Genomic DNA, 20,332 nt, shown 5'->3' on the forward strand with positions numbered 1-20,332 from the left:
CATTTCATGACAGATTCATTTTGTTCATGGTTGGTTATATTACCTGATGTGCAAGCTGGAAGAAAGAAGAAAGAAGATTTTGAATGAAGAAAGAAGATTTTGACTGGATTATTAATTTAATCCTCTAATCTTTAAAAAATGTTATTTTTGGATTTCATTTATCTGGATGTGAATCTGGAAGAAAGAAGAAATTTTGCTGGCTGGCTAATTTTAGCCTTAATTTTTCTGAAAACATTATTTGGCTTTTATTTATGAATTTTATGGTTGTTTTTTTTCCAATAACATATAAGAAATGGACATGTGAAGGTCCTGTCTGCTGCATTTTTGAGTGCTGAAATAGATAAATAAGCTAAAGCTTCTAGGGCTTCGCCCCAGACCCCACTTGGGGGGCTTACAGCGCCCCCCAAGACCCCTAGCTGTTTTATCACGCGCAATTTTTGCTACGCAAAAATTGCGCGTGGACTTCGCTTCGCAAATCCGCCTAAGGAGAAAAAAATCCTGTATCCGCCCCTGTTAAACCCAATCATTTTGTCCCTTTAGTTTCCATTAAATTGAGTAAAGCTACGTTAAAGCGTCCTGCTCAATATTTTCAAGCTAGGTTGCCATACTTTATGAAGACAGAGAGCAAAATAAAAAGAACTGAAAACGTATGTGTCTCATCACCAAATTTTTCCTCTTCATTAGGCCAAACAACATTAGTTAATCAATGTGGTACTTCTGGCACTAATGAGGAGACTTCTTCCATTTCAAAAAAGCCAACCTTTAACTTTAAAAACTTTTTTGTCAAAGGAAATGCTAAGTTAAAACCTATTACACCTGAAAAAGTTTTTTCTGCAAAACCTTTATTAAATTCTTTCCCCCCCAGGTTATATTGATGGTATTGGAAAATATGATGTAGGCACTTATTACAAGCAAGCTCCACACCTTAGTGATCATGATATAGTCACATATGTTGATAACGTAACAAAACCTGATCAAGGATTCACTTTTCCTAGGGACAAACTTAATAGGCGATTTCGATATGTTTGGTTTGCTCAATTTCCATGACTAGCATATTGTAATCACAAGGATGCTGCGTTTTGTCTGCCTTGCACATTATTGCATCAAAAAATAAATTTAAAATCTGCATTAGCTACTAATCTTATTTCAAAGAGGCAGAACTACTGGAATGACAGTGTTTCGGTCTATAAAAAACATGAAAAAAGTGCTCTTCATAAGGACACCTCTTCTATTTTGACTTCTTTAAGGACTAACCAGTCAGGTACAACCAAAAAAATTAATGAACTGGTATCTACTATGTATTCCAAAAAGGTAAAAGCCAACAGAATTTTTTTAGCAGCTATTATTGATACAGTTATTCTTTGTGGCCGCCTATGCATTTCCCTGAGAGGACAGAGAGACAACTTAAAAGATTTTCCTGAAGTTGGTGGCTATGCTCCTTATTCTGTTGGCAATTTTCTTGACCTTTTAAATTATAGAGTAAGAGGGGGTGATATAGCTTTAGGTAATCATTTAAAAGCCTGTTCAAAAAATGCAACTTACTTATCACCACAAACACAGAATGAAATTATTTCATGTTGTGTTGATTATATAACAGACAAAATAATATCTGCAGTTAAACAAGCTAAATTTTTTTCAATAATTTGTGACGAAGCTTGCGACACATCTACCAAGGAACAAATGTCAGTAGTACTTCGTTTTGTAGACCAACACTGTAACTTGCGAGAGGGATTCATAAGGTTTGTTCATTGTAGTGAAGGGCTCTCAGGTTTGTCTCTTTCAAAGGTCATTTTAAAAACCGTGAATGAACTTTCTCTTGACATACAGAATTGTCGAGGTCAATGTTATGATGGTGCTGGGAATGTAGCTGGTAAAATTAATGGTTGTCAGGCTCATATTTTAAAGCAAAACAGATTAGCTTTATACACACACTGTTCTTCTCATCGCCTAAATTTAGTTGTCTGTAATTCGTGCTCTGTACATTATGTCCGCAACATGATGGATCAAATCAAACAGATAACATATTTTTTTAAATTTTCTGAAAGTAGATTGAAACTTTTACGAAAGAATGTTGCTGACTTTACTAACAATCCTAATTATGCCCATATTATTGATGTTTGTAACACTAGGTGGGTGGAACGTATTATTGGCACGAGTGTTTTTAATGATTTATTTGAAGGCATTTTAGCTACTTTTGATGAGATGGCCCTTAACCCTAATAGGGTAATTAATGCTGATACTGTATCCAAAGCAGTTAGTCATAGAAATGCATTAAGACTAATGACATGTTTAAAACTGTAATGTTAATTAATTCTTTAAAAGATAGGTTTTCTTGCATTAGAGACAATATTGACACCTATCATGAAAAGTGGTTTTTACTTGCAGAGGAATTAGCTCAAAAAGTAAACATAACAGTTACTGTTCCTCGAACTGCTAAAAGACAAGTACACAGGCCAAATTATACTTATTCTGATGTTTCAGATTACTTTAAAGAGGCCATAACTATCCCTCTTATTGACCATGTGATTTCTGAGCTAAACGATCGATTTGATCATTCTGTGACTGCATGTCATGGTCTAGTGATCATACCATCCAAACTTTTACATCTCCTTGCATATGAAAAAGAACACTCTTCTAAATTGCCATGGAAAAATCAATTTGACACATTTGTAAATTTCTATTTTAACGACTTTCCCAACCCTTTAACTATTTCAAATGAGCTAGAGGTGTGGGTAACCTTTTGGCAAAATATGGAAAAAGAAAATCCTGAATCCATTCCAAACTCCATTAAAGCTACTCTTAAAGCTTTCCCTCATGCAGATGGAGTCTTCAGCAACATAGAGGTGGCCCTTAGAATTTTAGCCACTATTCCCATGACTTCATGCGAGTGTGAAAGATCCTTTTCTGCAATGAGGAGACTAAAAAACTATTGCAGATCAACAATGACAGAAGAAAGGTTTAATGGTCTTGCTCTACTCCATGTTCATTTGGGTGTTCAAATAAATAAAGAAGATATAATTAATAGGTTTTCCGCCAAGGGACAACGCAGGTTAGATTTTGTCTAATCATTTTCTTTTTTCAACTTTTTCGATTAACTTCCATCTCAATCTTTATGTGTATATAAAAAATTTAAATAAATAAGCAACTTACCCCCACTTCTAGCCTAATATTAAGTAAATACCCCATTTCTAGCCTAATATTAAGTAAACACCCCTTTTTCCATTTTACTGTCATTTTGACCGGTAGATATACATGTATATTTATGTATCTGATTTGATTGATTCACTCATTCATGGTTTGGGTATGAAACTCTGATCCTTGCCATGTTTTTATTCATTCATTCATGTTAGATTCAATTTGTCCATGGTTCCATTTCATTATTATATTTTTGAAATTTTTATTAATAGTTATGAAGAATGAAGATTTTGATTTGGTTATATTTTTAATAACCTCCAATCTGCAAAAAACATTATTTTGGTGCTGGATATGAAGAAAGAAGAATGAAGATTTTAGTTATTGCATTAATAACTTTCAATCTATAAAAAACATTATGATGGTATTATGCTTTCTTATTGCTGGTTTGATTACAACCTTGCTAATAAATATTGTAATGTATTTTATGTTGTCATTTATTCCCCCGTTTTGATCAATTGTTCAGAATACTTAACATGTATCGTGTATCTCAGAGAGTCGGTTTTATGGCGTTTTAGTGCTTAAAGGGCGTAAAAAGGCGTTGGACTCGTTGGGGGGCTCACAACGCCCCCCCAAACCCCCAGTTGCTTAATATCGCACCTTTGGTGCGATGTTGACCCTGCGGGTCAATGCTTCGACTAAGGTTAATTTTTTTCTGGCTACGCCCCTGTCTTGTTAGTCAATTTTCGCATACATGCCTTTACGTTTGTGGTCTCTTTTTCGAAAGCTTCCTATTGGCTCATTGGAAATTTTCTGTAATGGAAAGGTGAATAAATTATGCACTAAAGGTTCCAATATTTTTTTGTATAAATTACTTATAAGCGAATTATGACGACAGAAAGAAAAAAATATGCAGTTTTTTTGAATATTTACATATAATTACAAATAATTTCATAGAGACGTTATTAGAAAACAAAACTGGGAAGCTTTTTAAATTTAATTTATGCTGACTGTAATGGTGCAAAAACGAGAAGTCTGTGACAACGCATTCGGAAAAAGAAGCTATTTTAAAATTTCTGGCATCTATATATATATATTTACGGCATCTATATTATGTTGAGATTAATGATGTGTTGGTAAGGTTGCATTTGTCACTCTATTAGATGCATATTCTAACAAGTTACCGTCAACTTCGAAATAAATCTTGTTATGTAAAACTTTTCTGAGGAAGAGGCACATATATGTCCCGCGGGCAAACACCCCCCCCCCCCCTGTCGGAACCTGACACATAGGGAGGTGTTATGGTTAACTTTTTTGCTGTGTCATGTGACCTAGTAACTCTTTTATCAAATTACAATAACAACTGTATAAATATGGCAGACGGAGAGTGGGGGTGCAGGAGCCTTGTATTAATGTTGTGGAAAACCAGTCACAAAAATGGCAGCTAAAAAACTAAATAAAGTTGGAAAGATTGGTCAGTTTGTGGACGTCAAAAAAACAGATCTAACATCCCTGCTGAGAAAATTTCTGATTATTTTAAAGGAGAACAACTATTCTGATGTTGCATAATTTTTGGATAATGAAATACTTACAGGTCAGACAACTGAAATACTTACAGGTCAGACAACTACCTTTAAAACAAGATGGCCTCAAGGACGATTGAACATCAATAGAATCACAATAGATTTGCTGACGAACTGGAACCCTTTCCTAGTGCTGCGGACAGAGGCTGATGCAAAGAAGGTGATCAAAATGTTGGGTCCAATAGTCACACATCTCCCAGCAAACGACGCTGAAGGCCCCCCGACCGAGGTATGCAACACTTGTGGATATCCTGGAAGCAAAATATGCCAAAACTGGGACTCTCAGGGATCACAAAAGTCTACATATAAAACTCATGTAAAACAGGAATTCGTTACATGAACTTTTTTAGATTTAAGAATACTAGAAATTCATCAATAATCGGGCGTCGTTTCTGCTAAAGGCAGGCTAACGGCGCATATTTTAAAAAAAGACCGGCTGTGCTAAATTCATTGTTGACACAGAGAGTGACAGTTAACTTATATTCTAGAGTATATTGTAATTAGCCCCTAGTGCATGTTTTGCTATTATGTCAAAAATTTGTAATAATACTTTACAGAACAGAAATTCTAATGAAGCCGAAAGATGAAATGTTGATTTAAAATGTTTTAATTCTTTTTGTTGACTCATTTTATTTTTTTAAAAAATGCTAGAAGAAAAAATAAAAATGTGATTTCTCACGATAAATCAACAATCTGAACAAAATAAGGAATTGTACTATCCTCCTGTTGTATGCATTGATCAAAGGAAAACAATCATGGTTACACAGTAAGAATACAGACACACAAAGATGGACATGTCAAACTTACACCTGGATGGCAGGTACCTGCAAAGACATGTCACCACCACCGGCGTTTGCCAGGCGCGTTAAAAAAAAAACTACGACCCAAGCTTATGGCAATTGGTATAAGTTTTTACATTGACAGGAAATCATTCGTGCACAAGTCAAACCCAAATGACCAGGCGAGATCGACGGGATTATTGATGTGGAGAAAGCGTGGCAAGGGTCTCCATTTTCAGTGCACATCAAAAGGAAAGAAGGCAGGCACCGGTGGGAAAATAGCAAACTTTTTTGTTGCCATTGCTCACAAGCATGGTGTGGTGATGTGCAAGTAACACAAGACTGTCTCACCAGTGCCTACTTTGCAGCCTTTGTTGGGGAGCATTTTGTAACAGCCTCTAAAATCTGGGGCAACAAAGAGAAAAAACTTTTCTTGTAAGACGACAAAGATCCTCACAAAAATTCAGCATCAGCAAAGCAAGCCCTGGAGGAGATAGAAGCGACCATGTTCTCCATACCACCACGAGCACCAGCATTAGCAGAATCGAAAACTTTTTTCACCTTATTGACAAGAAACTGTAAGGGAACGCGGTAAAAAAAATATAACAAAGGAAACTGTCAAGCAGTTTTCTCACTGTGTTAAGCAAACCATGAAAGAGTATCCTGCGGAAGAAGTCGAAAAGATAATCGAGTCCATGGACAAGCGAATGTCAATGATTGTGAAGATGAAGAGACAAATGCTTAAGTATTAATTGTCTTGTTATATTTTTGTTTTTTTTCTTGACTGGTTGTTTTTTTTTAGTTATTTACTTCACACAGCCTGTAAGCACGGGAAATCTTTAAATGTCTTTATAGTTAGCATCGATTTTGTGTTGATTTGTCCCTCTAAATACTGCAAAAACTGTTATGAACATGATTTTAGGTATTATAAATGTTACAAAGAGGTTTGCTGAGAAAGAAAGGGGGTAAATCCAGCCATAATTATAGTTCAGTTGTTGAACTAGGTGTGCAGGCAAGACTTTTAGGGTGAATAGATGAAAATTGAAAAATATCATTATTCCATATTAATCGATAATGTTCGCCTTCAAACAGCAAACAATACCTGCTTACTGTTTGCTTGGTCCATTAATGCATACCAACACCTGATAATAGAAGTTAATAACCACAAAATCAGCAAACTACAAAAGATCATGTAAACAGGATATTACGAACAAATGAAGGAGTACGACCATGAAAAACCATCCAACAAAGATTCAGTATTACCAATACATGATCAAAAATATCAAGGGACCGAACTATTAATGGACATACCAGCCCCAAATGAAAAATATTTTAAGAACAAAAATTCAACCTTACGATCTGGATATTGTTACCAAAAAAATTCAACTTAAAAAACATTGTATCAAATTTAATTCTAACTTTAAAATTGATAGCAAAAAAAGAATAAAAATCAAAATGTACAACAAACACTGGACAACAATAAAAAGAAACCAAAAAAGCCTGTGAATTTCCAAAAGAACAAGATGAAGAATAACCCATAAAAAGAAAGAGTAGGAAGAAATCCCAATAGAAGAACTCCCAGAACTAAGTAACCCTGTATTAAAGGAGTTCCTCTTCACGAAGCATAAAGATACTTAAAATGCTAGAAAAAGACAATACTATTACAAAAGAAAAAGAGTTTGACTTACCCTTCTCTTGACTCTGTTCTTACAATTAACACTTGAAATGGTGTGTTGTAATCAACACTTTGTAGGAAATGTCACAGTTTGTTTGAGAGTAACGTAAACAGCATCACTTGGAGTTCGAAACTTTGTGCTGATTTTTCTCAACACTGCTTTAGTATTATTCTTAAGATACAAAAATAATTTTGGTTAAAAATACAAAACCAAGTGTCTCACATTTTAGGAATCTTTTGCAGTATATGTGATGAACCAAGCATTTCTACAAATTACATTTTACAAACTTGCTTGCAGAAACTTGCTTTGTGGAAAAGCAATGGTACACAAAACCAAGTGTCTCACATTTTAAGAATCTTTGGCCTTGATTTTTTCCTTGCATGATTTTGTTTAAATTTTATTTTTTTAACAAACTTTGCTTGAAACTACCTGATTTACTCATGCTAAAAGTCAATGAAGCAAAATGACAATCCAGCAAAGTCAAAAAGTTCCCAATATGCTTGTTTATGTTACCAGAATTACAGTATATGTGATGAACCAAGCATTTCTACAAATTACATTTTACAAACTTTGCAGAAACTTGCTTTGTGGAAAAGCAATGGTACACCTAAATGGTACAGTATGGTTTATGAAAAAAGCCATATGGAAAACCCATGTCACACCTATGCAAGCTAGCACTAAACAGAACGAAACAAGATTTAGAAATTTAATTAAATCATCAAAGCTATACATAAGTGATGCAGTTTTACAGGTTGATAGCAGTGTAATTTTTAATCTCTTACATTCAGATGACTTAAAATGCATTTCCGTAGTACCTTAAATTGTAATTGGAAGAGTTTTGTACTCAGTTAGGTCACTCACAGCTTGATATTATATACATTATTTTAAACATTAATAATTCAAAAAAAAAAAAAAATACTTGGATCATAAACAAATTTAACTTGGATCAATATACCCATAGTTCACCATTGCAAAAAAGTCTTCAGATGATTCTCCAGCTTTCTCTAACCAGCCACTTACAAATTTAAACAAACTTCTTTTTGTTTGCTGAATACCGTGATATATACTGAAAGTAAATAAAAGAATAGAATACGTTCTATTCTATAACTGTGTCCCAATAAATTTTATTTTACTGTTTTCAATGCCAAAGTGGATGTGGCGGATAGTTTAAAAACATAAATATTTTCTTAAAGGGTACAGTGAAAAAAATCATATTTTGAAAAATTGTTTTTTGGTAAGACAATACATAAATATGTCAAAATAAACCTTTTATAAGAATAGAAAGTAACGAGCGCTACAAAAGATACATGTCTAACTAGATAACTTTTTTATCAGGGTTTGTATTAGAATAATATTATTTCACTTAACATAAAAATGTAATCTAATGCTACGTCCAAACGCAGAATCACTAACCCTTTTTTTAAATGTTTAATGGTAAGTCATACAAAAAGCTATTTAAATGTGCTATAAGTTTAACATGAATGTTCTCGCTCAAACTTTGCATGATGTGATGTTATTAATTATAATGACGTCAAATGAAACCGCACCTGTCTGTTTTTTATAAGGAAAAAATTGAATATGCGAAGGCTAGTACATTTTACATACGGAAAAAAATTAAAAGAAGTTGTTTTTGATTTCTTATGTATTTCTCAGTACGTACCGCAAAAAGCATAAGAAAACCAATTTTTCTTTTTTTGTTTTATACGTATAAAACAAAAAAAGTTGGTTTTTACTGGAGTTCCTCTTCAACTGAGATAGATATCATCCAAACAAAATGTGGTGAAGCACTGATGACATTAGTGTGGAGAAAATCAATGAAATGTTTAATATACACAGCCTTTATTGGCAAGTAGAGTCTCTTTACACAAAATTTAACCCTGAGTTGAAATCCACCTAAATACCTTGAGTTTAAAATCTATCTAAAATTAATCAAAACAGCACAATAAGGCAATGGTGCCTAAGGGTTCGATTTACATCCTCTACGATTGTATATCATTTTTTCAAATAATTTACAAATCTTATGTTAAGCCGTTTTGATTCAACACAATCTTCAGACAGTTGTTTTTAATCTTAAACTGATTGGGAAAAAAAAATCCAATACAAATTTTAATTGAAATGAATTCCAAAGCCAATTGTCAATGTCTGTGCTTCATATAATTCCAGCTTAAAGGTTTGAATATTTTAGTTTTTTACAGTCCTGTGTTTGTTCCTAGATGATCTACAACAATGTTTTCGCTTTCCATACTCCTGTTTTGATGAATTTGAAGGACAATGGCTTAATTTTATTAGTTTTTAAATTATCTGTGGCGAAGTTTGCACTCCCTACAATCGGATTTTATGTTATTTTATACAATCTATGGCAATGTTTCAGCTTTTTTGATGTTTAGCTGCTTCTAGTTTAATAGCTTTGTGATAAGAATAAAATTTACATAATTTGATTATTAAATTTCTTTAGAAATCAGCAATGTGTGTAAAGCGATTTTGAAACAATTTGAACTAAAAAAACAAACAAATAATAACAAAAAATAACGAAAACAAATTAAACAATTATTAAACAAATGTGTAACAATTTGATGACTAAACAATTAAATTTTTTTCAAATTCATAACAAGATTATTAAAAAAAATGTGAATTGAAACGATTATGTTTGACACGATTGTGGAAAGGGTCCTAACGTTATTATGGGATGATTTTAGCCAATAGGCACTTGTTTTGAACTAAAAAAAATTACCTCATTATAACCTTCCACCTCTTGCAACTGTTTCATATCAAACATATTTCCTTCAAATGCCAGAACAGCAATTTGAGAATTCTTTAGGATGTTCTCAGTCATTGCAGATAGAGGTAAACAATTCTCTTCTATCCTTAATACTTTTAAACGTGGACATTCGCTGATGGATTCATTTAGCTCCTTTAGTCTGTTTTTATTCAGGTTTAACTCTATGCTTTTTAAACCTTTAATGTCATTTGGTAATGTAGATATAAAGTTCTCCGATAAGTCCACAGCATCAAGGCTTGACAATTGACAAAGAGTGATGGGAAATTCTTTGATTTTGTTTTTGTTTAAATTTACAGTTTTTAAATTTCTCAATGATGCTGCATTAGACAAGTTAAATGTTCGTAACAAGTTTGATGAGAAAATCAAACTTTCTAGCTTGACCAGTTTTGATATATCTGCAGAAGCATCACCTAAAATGTATAAAAACTTTGTTGAAAAAACACATGTCAAAAAGGTCTTACTATATCTCAGTTTTGAAAAATAAAGAAATATGAAGGACTTATTTAATTTTCTGTTGTTGTTTTTTCAATTCTAAGGACCTAAGTCCTCCTTTATAAGCAGTGACAATTGCTTTACTATTAGCTAAAAATTAAATAAAAAGGTTTGTGGAAAATTAGCAGCAATTTTCAAGCAAAATTTAAAGGATATTTAAAATATTACTATAAGAGAGAAATGTCAGAAGGCCACTACACTATAATGATGAGAATGCAGTTAAAACAAAAAATGTCCCCACTTTCTTTTTTTTGAGAGGATTTAAGAATTTTCTAAACGAAGGTTTCAAGCGCTATGTGTCTGTGGTAAGTTTTAAGAATCTTATTTTTTACCCTCTTTTTACATAGAATAGTGATATTTACTAGATTATAATATCGAACAAGGTGTTATAAAGCCCTAAAGTTGACAACAAAGTTGTGCTGTGTAGGTTTTGCTGGTAAACTTAGGTAATAAATATTTAAATGATATCACTTACTTAATTTATTATTATCAACAGCCAATGACTTGAGATTTACAAATTGACCAAGAGAAGGCAACGTGTGCAAGAAGTTATCAGATAAATCCAACGTCCGCAATGTCTTCGGCAGCTTAGAAAATTCGGGCGGTAGCTAAAAAAAATGTGACGAACTCTGGTTAGTTTTTGTGTGACAGCTAGTTAACATTGAATAGCACGCAAAAGATGAAAATGCATTATTACTAGGCTACATTTTTGGTTTCAATGTAAATCTAGAGTAATAATGCTTTAAAGGAAAAAAAAATTTAAGAAATCGATTTAAGGAATAGATGCCATTCTGTTGCCAAAAGCATATCAAATAAGCAGGTAAAGATAAAAATGAAGGCAGATTACATTATACATAACGTAACTTTTATAATATACTATAACATAACAAAGTCCTGCTTATTCTAAATCACAGGTATAATCAGTCTATAGACATAAATAGAAATGCTAGGTGTTTATTTAGAGGGGCCTTTTAAAAAAAGGGGTTTTAATCAAAGTAAAACAATAAATAAAAATACCTCCCAACCTCTGATTATGTGTTGGGTGTTTAAGCCCTGCCAATGGGTAGAACACTGTAAACAAACAACAAAAACATAACAAATACCTCTTTTAGTTTCTTTCCTTTTAATGAACAAACACCTGTTTTCTGTGCATTTTCAATTTGTGGTGAAATTGAATTGCCCATTTTTAAAATTTTTAGTAACAACTTTTTACGGCTAAAAAAAAACACCTAATATTTCAATGTTAGATTTTTTACAGTTAAACAACTGCTAGAACAGATAATATCAGATGGTTTCAAAACTATTGACAATACAACCTGTATAAACTGTAGGAAACAAATTAGAAAATACAGGATATTTTTGTACAATAAAATACAATAAAATGTGTGCACAATTGAACTTGGTTAACTTTTGTAAAAAATAGCCTAAAGAACGAGTGCTTATTAATAAGAGTCTTATGAGGAAATAAAAATCCTGTGATTGTTTGAATGGTATAATACTTTGTCAGCTTTGTTGGTTATTAGGTAACAGATCTACTAAAAAACCTGACTCTAATAAAGAAATATAGTAATTAATATTACAAAATGTGTTATTTTTTTGTCTACTGAAATTATAAATGCAACTGTAATCAACATTATATACATAGCCATGGTAAATAATAAAATTACAACCATAATTTTTGAGGTTTTTTTGATGTGGACGGTGCTTTCATGTATGTTCTTCCACTATTGCTAAAAATTCACTTAAATCAATTTGTTAATTCATTGATTGGTTCAAATGATTCATTTAGATATTCATAAAACACTATTATCGAAATCAATCTTTTTTATTTTTAGTACTGACAAATCCTGTCTATGTCCTTTCCATCTTTTGTATCCTTTTCTCCTCTTCTTCTTGAACACATGCTTTTTTTCACCTTTCGTTTTTTCCATGACCATAGCCTCTACATTCGCCATTTCACGTTTCAACAATGGTTGACCAAATAAAGTAAAGTTTCTTCCTCCTATTGCCAATACCTTTTCTAACTTAATTAAATCCCCACATTCTGCTGCAATTTTTTGATTTATCATTAACACATCATTGTGAGCAACTTTAAACTGTGAGCCAGCAATGTAAACAACTGCAAACACTTTCTTGTTCTTTAGATCTAAAGCAGCATCTTTTTGTATTTTATTTATTGTTTCATGCAGTTCTTCATTTCTTTTAGTGTCTATGCTGACTGATGCCAGGGAAGTTGAAAATAATCTTCCACTGCACAACAGAGGTTCTTTTTTAAAGCATCCTCTTATATACGTACTTACTATCGTGCTGGGTGATATACTTCTTAGTATTTTTATAGGACCTCTAATTAGCATCTAAAAAACAATAGAACATTTAAAAAAAATAATCACAATGATTTTTTTAAACTTCACAAAATAGACAAAGAAAATATATTTCCTTCTCCCAATAATTCAACAGTTTTTTTTACGTAAAAATTCTAAAAGCCTGGTGTGTGGCATTTTTCGTAATTTGACAACAAATTAAGTTTTTGAAATGGATCAATTTGGAGTTCCAACATTTACTCTGCATAGGAGGATTAAAGGAACTCACAAAAAACTATGGGTGGTCAAACTGCTCTCAGCAAAAAGGAGGAAGAAGTGAACAAATGTTAATCACTTAACAGCGGTGTCAGAATGGGGATTCCGCCCCTACTGACGTTTTTTTAATAACTCCTTATTGCTATGTTATATGGCTATGAAACTTACTGAGTTTCAATATTTATCTATCAGACACCTGCATGCCAAATTTTTAAGTCCCATACCTTTCAGAGGCCTTGATATTGGCCATGACCTGAAACTATCCCAAAAAATCTCTATGAAATCCTTATAATGGGGAAAATTTAAGAACTCCTGTTAGGATTATCCTCAGAACTTAAAACTTGCAACACAACTTTGTTTTATTACGAAGAAACACTTTTCATAACTTGGACACATGATTAATCCGATTTCCCGATTTTGTAAACCGAATTTTTGGCAATTCTTTATTTTATGACGTACTATAAGTGTGCCAAGTTTGATTCAATTTGAACAATCCTATGAGAAGTTTTTGAGGGGGGGGGGCGGATTCAGCCGCCCTGGTCATAGTAGATTCGAAAAACCCTGGACCGAATAGGGTTAAGTACCCTGAACGCATCCAAAATTATACAAAGGGAAGTACGTCTGTAATGTTTTGTGGCATTGCAACTGAAGACTTGCTGCAACCATATGTAGTTTACAAAGCCCTTAATATGTGGAATAGTTGGGCAACTGGAGGGCCTCCAGGAACACATTATACCCGATCAAAAAGTGTGTTTCCATGACTGGTTGGTAAAGTTGTTCTTCCTTGGTGTCAAAGAAAGAAAGGTCCTAAAGTTGTTATAGGAGATAACCTCTCAAGTCATGTTTCTCCTGACATAATAAAACTTTGTGAGGAAAATAACATTCGCTTGTACCTAATAGTACCCACTTAACACAGCCTTTAGATGTTGCTTTTTATGGTCCCATGAAAAGAAAATTGCGAAAAATCCTGAAACATTGGAAAAAGAAGAATCAGAGTTTAACCACTCTTCCAAAGGACTCTTTTCCTATACTTCTCAAGGACTTGATAGAACCGTTGAATTTGGAGAATTTAAAGTCAAGATTCAAAACTTGTGGCATTTACCCTCTTGACTCAGAACAAGCCCTCAAAAAACTCCCTGGGGGAAAAGAATCATCTGGAGACATACAGTTACAAGTTTCTGAAGTGGTCCTACAGCGGCTAGAAAAGATGCGAACTCCAATGGAAAGACCAAGGAAGAGAAGAAAGAAAGTAGAAGCAGAACCAGGAAAAAGCTTAACATCTGCCGATTTTCCAGCATCATCAGAAGAACTTGAGCAAGAAGATGAAAGTGTAGTATGCTATACAAATTTTCTTTTGCCATACAGTAATTAAATTCATATGAAAGTTTTCTAAAATGGTATAAAATTCATATGAGTTTTAAATTAAATTCAGATGAGTTTTAAATTAAATTCGTATGAGTTTTAAATTAAATTCATATCAGTTTTAAATTAAATTTGTATGAGTTTAAAAAAATTTGTATGTTGTTGTTTTTAAAAAAATTTGTTCAAAATTTTATTAAATTCGCATGAGCTTTTTAAAAAAATTCGTTTGAGTTTTTATAATTAAATGTGTATGGGTTTTTTTAGGGTAAGAAAATCAATCTTATATAAATACAGCACAGTCCAGATGTAAGCGTATGCGTACGCTCAAGTTTCACACCTTTTTCTCGGAGGCGGTACTTGTTTATCTTTTGTTCTTATTAATTATCTTGAGAGTCTTGTAAGTCATTAACTTGTGCATAATAAACAAAAGATTCTTGATTTATTTAAGAACAAAAAGCGGTGATAGAAATGCTTCATTAGATCGCGTTTTAAAAATTTAAAACGAAGAACGGCGATAGAAAAGCTTCGTTAGAAATGTTTTTTTAGATCGCGTTTTAAAAATTTAAGAACGGAGAACAGCGATAGAAAAGCTTCGTTAGATCGTGTTTTAAAAATTCAAAAATGAAAAGCGGCAATTGAAATGCTTTTGTAGATTGCGTTTTAAAAACTTAAGAACGAAGAACGGCGATAGAAAAGCTTCGTTAGATCGTGTTCTAAAAGTTTAAGGTAGCGGTATGGTAAATAATTAATTTTTTTTACATTTTTTTTTTTTAAGGAACATTTTACTATTAAAACTGCTCTTTCCAATGAACTAATTTTTATTCCAAAATGTTTCCTCAAAATTGAAGGATTTAGCGTTACAAAATATTCCACTCCATATGTCTTTGTTCTGGCGATCAAATATTTCTGTGCACGAAGTGAGTTATGACTCACGTTTACTAAAAATAATGTGACTTCAGCATTGAGAACTTTCTGTTTACGCTATATTTATGCATAAGGTGTGAGACATAAGCGAGACAAAAAGCACTGGAAAAAAGTTAAATTATATAATATAGCATTTCGTCATTTTTTTTTATTATTATAAGTTTCTTTTTGTTATCGTGAAAATGTCTTCGAAATCGTCAAATTATCGTAGAAATCCATTCAAAACTTCAAGAAAAAAAAGGAAAAATAAACAACGGAAATTTGATTCAGAGAAACAAAAAGAGCTAAAGGTATTGGATAAAGGATCTTGGTATGATCAAGATAAATTATTGCGAGAACAAGGGATCCGAGGTAATTTTGAAAAGGAAAAAAAAGCTTCTGCCAGTCAAAGCAAAATTGGAAGTTATGAATTCAGCTCGTCTGACGAAGAAGAAAAATCAGAAAGTGAAATGGAGGTTATGGATGATGAACAATTTTCCAAGGCCGTTCATCACTGGATAATATCAATCGAAGCCTTGGAAAATTACTTAAGCGATGTTGCTGTATGTAAGATGTGCCATGATAAATTAGAGGTTCGGGAAGAAAAATCTTACAGAGCGGGACTGGGTACGAAGTTCCATTTCATTTGTGTGAACAAACATTGTATTAGTTCAGTCTCGAGTAAGGGATTTTACACAACTGAGAAATCTAGTTATACCTATGACATCAACAGACAAAGCGTAATTGGTGCAAGAGTTATTGGAAAAGGTAGGAATGGGTTGGAGAAAATATGTTCTGTTTTGGGTTTAGCAACACCGTTATCGAAGTCGTGCTTTGCAGAACAAACAAAGTTACTAGAATTGAAGGCTTTTGATACACTTCAGGAAAACCTTTCAAATGCTGCGAAATATACTAGAAAAGTAGAACTAGCGGGTGTGGAAGATACAAACGAACCCGTGAACGTCGCTATGTGTTTTGATGGTTCGTGGAAGAAAAGGGGTTGGACATCTTTTCAGGGAATTGCTGGCGCAATAGCCGATAGTACAGGGCAAGTCCTAGATGTTGTTTTCAAAAATAGTTATTGCAGACTCTGTAATCAAATGCAAGATAAGAAAAGCACTAATGAAATAAGTCAACTGGATTATCTCAATTGGTATTGCAATCATGAACCTGATTGTTTTTTAAACCATGATGGAACCCTCATGTAAGTTGTTATTTAGTGTGATCAACTTTGTTCCCAAGGATTGTTTTTAAATACTTCTAACTAAATCAATGGGGAAAAAATTTGGAAGTTTGGGCTGTAAATAAATGCTGTGTTTTTTTTCTTAGAAAATAGAATCAGACGGAGTCGTCGAGATGTATATGCGGTCATTAGAGAAACACAACATTCGTTATTTACCTTTCATTGGCGACGGTGATAGTTCCTCATTCAGATCGGTAGAAAGTTTGATGCCATATGGACCTTTGGTGAATATCGAAAAACATGAGTGCGTGAATCATATAACAAAAAGAATGGGAACTGGATTGAGATCACTTTTAAAAGAATTTAAAGGTGAGAATATTACATGGTCTATGTGTCATGTATGATTTCACCGTGACCCGTGTCTAATCAAGTTTTCACAGAGTGGAAAGATTTTATTTATTATTTTAGGCAGAAAACTTTCTGATGGAAAAAGTCTTGGAGGCAGAGGAGGAGGTTTAACAATCGCCAAGTGTGACGTTATTCAGAATTTTTACGGTAAATCAATCCGCGATAATAAGGGAGATGCAAAAGCGATGTCAGAGGCTGTTTGGGCAATTCTAGAGCATTATTCAAGTTCCTCTGATGAACCACGACATCAAAGATGCCCAGTCGGGCCCACATCTTGGTGCAGCTATAACCGTGATTTGTGCTTAGGCACTAATGCTCATAAACCGTTGAAAAATCCACTGAGACCTGCTGTTCGCGAAACTTTGATTCCACTGTTTACGCGTTTAGCCAATCAGGAGTTTTTAGAAGGTGTAAAACAATGCTATACACAGAATCCAAACGAATCCCTCCACCACTTAATTTGGACAATCGTGCCTAAGGAGCAAAACAACTCTCCTGAAGAAATATCGCTTGGAATCAGTCTTGGTGTATGCATCTTCAATAGTGGTATAAATTACACCCTAACAAGTTTATTCAAAAAATGTTCCCTGCAGTACACTGAAACCATGTCAAACAAGTGGAAAGCAATCGATAATGAGCGCATAAAGAATGCTGAGTATAAGAACCAAGAAACTGTAAAACTACGTCGGAAGGAGAAGAAACGTTCGCGTTGTAAGAAGCAGGATGCATTTCAGCGACAAGAGGGTACTCAATACAAATCAGGGGCTTTTCAGTCAAACTGTTCAACAAGAGGGCGCGGCTCGAAACGAAAAAAGAAATAATTGCGTTTATGTATTTTATATTTTTCATGTTTGAAAAGTAACCTATTTTTTATATATATTTTTTTATATTTCATACTGTTATTAGGGGAAGTTCTAAAGAATCGCAGAATTCTGTCATTGAAACTTTGTATGCGTTCTAAAAGAAAAATAGAAATTCTTTTATATAAAACAGTGATACTTCAATTTCATAGTTTTAGCTTCATTTTACTAACCTCTCTAAATTCGCCTACTATATCTCCTGGACAGAGGGATCGAAGATAGGATAGTATCGAGGGTGGAAATGAATACTCGGGATTTTCCGGTCCTACTTCTTTTCTCTGAAATGAACAATAACATTATTATTATAATCTTTTTAAAGATGATAATAAAAATGTAATCAAATCATTTTTTTTACCAAGAGGTTTCTAGCCCAATAGCAATAAAAAGAAAATCGAATTTTTCTTGGTGTTTTCGATCTTTTCTTTCTAATTTTTACGGCATCTTTTAGTGCAGAAATGAACAGGCTGCCATCGTATCTAGATAAAATAAAAATTGAATTATTTGAAAGAATGTAAACAAGGTGGAAGCTTGTTTATTGAACAAATCAAAACTGCTTACCCTGCATCTCTCATGTTTTTTCCAACTTCTTCTTCCAACGAAAAAACATTGCCTGGGTTTCCCTCGCTGTTTTTTTTCTGCAGTGTTTTATTTGCTTTTGGCATTTTTATATTCTTATTGTAACAAATATTTTCACAAAACAAAAATGAAAGTTGAACAGAATCGTATTCTCGATTATTACATTTCCTGTTTTTGAACATTTATATTCATATTTTACCCTCAAACCCCCTGACGTGAGAAAAAATATCATCATATTAGAAACAAATGCTTTGAGAATTATTAATTTTGCTTTATTATGACGGGGGCATTCTTATGCAAAAAAAATGTTGAATAAGAGTTCCGCAAGTTCACTTTAAATAACTAATGAATAATTAAATATTCTCTTTTCAATTTCTTGTAAACAATCACAGGACGAAAGAAAAAACTTCGTTAACGAATATCTCTGAATAATTTTTTCGTAAAATTTTCGGTTGCGTACTCTTCTTAAAAGGGATCTGTCTCAAAAATACATTAGATGACGTCATGAAACTTTCGTTTTCGGCTTCACGAGTGTTTGATCTCTACTCGCGTGTCTCATTTTAATTTTTGGTCAGCGGATTTGGATGCAAAAGTGATTGAAAGAAAAAGGAAAAAAAATTGAGTGTTATTTTTATGATCTTATAGATGTTTTACGGCATATTTTTAAAACGATTAAAGTTGAGAAAAAAATGAGACACGCGATTTAAATTCAGACTATGCTGAACATGTGGACATATTTTTTTTTCTGAAAACTTGTATACTTTTGAGACAAATCCCTTCACAGTTGGCCACACCCACTTTTTAAGACTTTCGACTATATTTTTTTTCTGTTACAACATTTTAATTTTTTTTTTCATAATATTGTAGAACAAACTTTTGTTAACAAGTACATATATACTTTTATAATGTTTTTTTAAAAGGAAAGTTGGAAAAAAATGCTTTATACAGAAGAGGTGTAATTTACCATACCGCTACCTTAAAGGGATCCCGAGGTGCTGATACAAGTTGAGCTGTCCATGTTTACTTCGTGAAAATGTGAACCTCCGCCACCATCTTGTTGCGAATTTATTTTCAGAAAGTTGAAGAATAGTGTCCAGTCTTTTTTACTCACAACACTTCTTTACAAAATCCCGCGCAAAATACAAATATACTTACACAAAAGTTTAATAATATGTCTGCAAATCCTTACCAATTCGAACCACAAAAGAAAGTTATAAATAATCACGACGATGATAGCAATGGCAGTTGGGAAGACATTCCTGACTGTCCTGAAGAGGTTGGAGAGCAAGAGCCTCAAAATAATCGACTACATGTTGAACCATCCGAATGGTGTAAATGTTTATTTTGTCGTACTATGCCAGTGAATCGGGAATGTTTGTGCTGCATTGAAATCGACGAAATAAAGTTGAGATATATTTCTGGTGGTAAGTTTCAGCTTTAGTGGGCATATTTTCTTGTTTTTGATGTGAAAATATATAATGCGCACACTATGAATGTTGTTTTTTTTGGTCAAACTTTCTTCTATTCAGATTCGACATGTCACTCAACACGAAGGGTTCAATGCTGTCTGTCTAAGCCCGCATGTGTTTGGACTGTAATGGTCAGTCTTCATGACAGGGAAGGAGCATGGATACCTAATAAAGATAACGTTCTGAATCGGTAAACGACTTTTTTATTATTTTAAAAACATATGCTAAAGTATACTCAACAAAATGTAACGTGTAAAATTGTACTCATGATATATGTCGAACAAAAATTATACTCAACATACTATAATATACTCAAAGTCAACATACTATAATATACTCAAAGTTATATACAGGTAACAAAATTCACAACTTCATTCCCGGGTTTCTTTTATAGCACATATCGATACGCTGCATATCGCCTGGAAACGAAGTTATATTTTTCGCACTCTTATATCTAATTATATTAGGCATGACATTTATTCAAAAGAAAAATATTACATTCATAGTAATTGCTAGTTTAAAATTGTTTTTCAGAAGAGCATTATGCGTTATAT

General features: G+C 33.1%; 5 protein-coding genes across 6 annotated transcripts; 2 read left to right on the forward strand and 3 right to left on the reverse strand.

The window, feature by feature from the left end:
- Positions 1-612: 612 nt before the first annotated feature.
- Positions 613-11,860, reverse strand: LOC130641360 (leucine-rich repeat-containing protein 57-like). 2 transcript variants are annotated; one of them, XR_008982452.1, is made up of 5 exons: positions 11,545-11,860; positions 10,917-11,049; positions 9,902-10,359; positions 7,953-8,236; positions 613-7,894 (listed from the first exon to the last, which is right to left on the reverse strand). XR_008982452.1 is itself a non-coding variant. In XM_057448132.1 (4 exons), exons 1-4 carry the CDS (start codon positions 11,623-11,625, stop codon positions 8,195-8,197), a joined length of 714 nt encoding a protein of 237 aa, XP_057304115.1. In that variant the 5' UTR covers positions 11,626-11,860; the 3' UTR covers positions 613-8,194. The 2 variants fall into 2 exon arrangements, 1 of the variants encoding a protein (XP_057304115.1); XM_057448132.1 differs by having other exon boundaries at positions 613-8,236.
- A 130-nt stretch (positions 11,861-11,990) lies between these two features.
- LOC130641361 (50S ribosomal protein L21-like) lies at positions 11,991-12,821 on the reverse strand. Its single transcript, XM_057448133.1, has one exon. The coding sequence runs from the start codon at positions 12,793-12,795 to the stop codon at positions 12,235-12,237; it is 561 nt and encodes a 186-aa protein (XP_057304116.1). The 5' UTR covers positions 12,796-12,821; the 3' UTR covers positions 11,991-12,234.
- Positions 12,822-16,583: 3,762 nt separating this feature from the next.
- Positions 16,584-17,694, forward strand: LOC130641359 (uncharacterized). The gene is made up of 2 exons (XM_057448131.1): positions 16,584-16,834; positions 16,934-17,694. Exons 1-2 carry the CDS (start codon positions 16,639-16,641, stop codon positions 17,692-17,694), a joined length of 957 nt encoding a protein of 318 aa, XP_057304114.1. The 5' UTR covers positions 16,584-16,638.
- A 5-nt stretch (positions 17,695-17,699) lies between these two features.
- On the reverse strand, positions 17,700-18,491 carry LOC130641362 (uncharacterized). Its single transcript, XM_057448134.1, has 4 exons — positions 18,292-18,491; positions 18,089-18,209; positions 17,907-18,011; positions 17,700-17,830 (listed from the first exon to the last, which is right to left on the reverse strand). Exons 1-4 carry the CDS (start codon positions 18,489-18,491, stop codon positions 17,765-17,767), a joined length of 492 nt encoding a protein of 163 aa, XP_057304117.1. The 3' UTR covers positions 17,700-17,764.
- A 989-nt stretch (positions 18,492-19,480) lies between these two features.
- On the forward strand, positions 19,481-19,972 carry LOC130642248 (uncharacterized). Its single transcript, XM_057449337.1, has 2 exons — positions 19,481-19,733; positions 19,839-19,972. Exons 1-2 carry the CDS (start codon positions 19,481-19,483, stop codon positions 19,970-19,972), a joined length of 387 nt encoding a protein of 128 aa, XP_057305320.1.
- The last annotated feature ends 360 nt before the right edge of the window (positions 19,973-20,332 follow it).

Source organism: Hydractinia symbiolongicarpus, chromosome 4 (assembly GCF_029227915.1).
Source record: "Hydractinia symbiolongicarpus strain clone_291-10 chromosome 4, HSymV2.1, whole genome shotgun sequence".
Classification (NCBI taxonomy): Eukaryota; Metazoa; Cnidaria; class Hydrozoa; order Anthoathecata; family Hydractiniidae; genus Hydractinia; species Hydractinia symbiolongicarpus.

Excerpts from the sequence above, each read along its gene's own strand:
- LOC130641360 (XM_057448132.1), bottom strand. The coding sequence starts at position 11,625 with ATGGGCAATTCAATTTCACCACAAATTGAAAATGCACAGAAAACAGGT. Across the intron at positions 10,360-10,916 it reads TGTTGATAATAATAAATTAA|GTGATGCTTCTGCAGATATA; the intron begins GTAAGTGATATC and ends TATACATTTTAG. Across the intron at positions 8,237-9,901 it reads AGGTGGAAGGTTATAATGAG|TATATATCACGGTATTCAGC; the intron begins GTAATTTTTTTT and ends ATTTACTTTCAG.
- LOC130641361 (XM_057448133.1), bottom strand. The coding sequence starts at position 12,795 with ATGCTAATTAGAGGTCCTATAAAAATACTAAGAAGTATATCACCCAGC.
- LOC130641359 (XM_057448131.1), top strand. The coding sequence starts at position 16,639 with ATGTATATGCGGTCATTAGAGAAACACAACATTCGTTATTTACCTTTC. Across the intron at positions 16,835-16,933 it reads ACTTTTAAAAGAATTTAAAG|GCAGAAAACTTTCTGATGGA; the intron begins GTGAGAATATTA and ends TTATTATTTTAG.
- LOC130641362 (XM_057448134.1), bottom strand. The coding sequence starts at position 18,491 with ATGTTCAAAAACAGGAAATGTAATAATCGAGAATACGATTCTGTTCAA. Across the intron at positions 18,012-18,088 it reads ATTGGGCTAGAAACCTCTTG|AGAAAAGAAGTAGGACCGGA; the intron begins GTAAAAAAAATG and ends TGTTCATTTCAG. Across the intron at positions 17,831-17,906 it reads TAGTAGGCGAATTTAGAGAG|AACGCATACAAAGTTTCAAT; the intron begins GTTAGTAAAATG and ends TTTTTCTTTTAG.
- LOC130642248 (XM_057449337.1), top strand. The coding sequence starts at position 19,481 with ATGTCTGCAAATCCTTACCAATTCGAACCACAAAAGAAAGTTATAAAT. Across the intron at positions 19,734-19,838 it reads GTTGAGATATATTTCTGGTG|ATTCGACATGTCACTCAACA; the intron begins GTAAGTTTCAGC and ends TCTTCTATTCAG.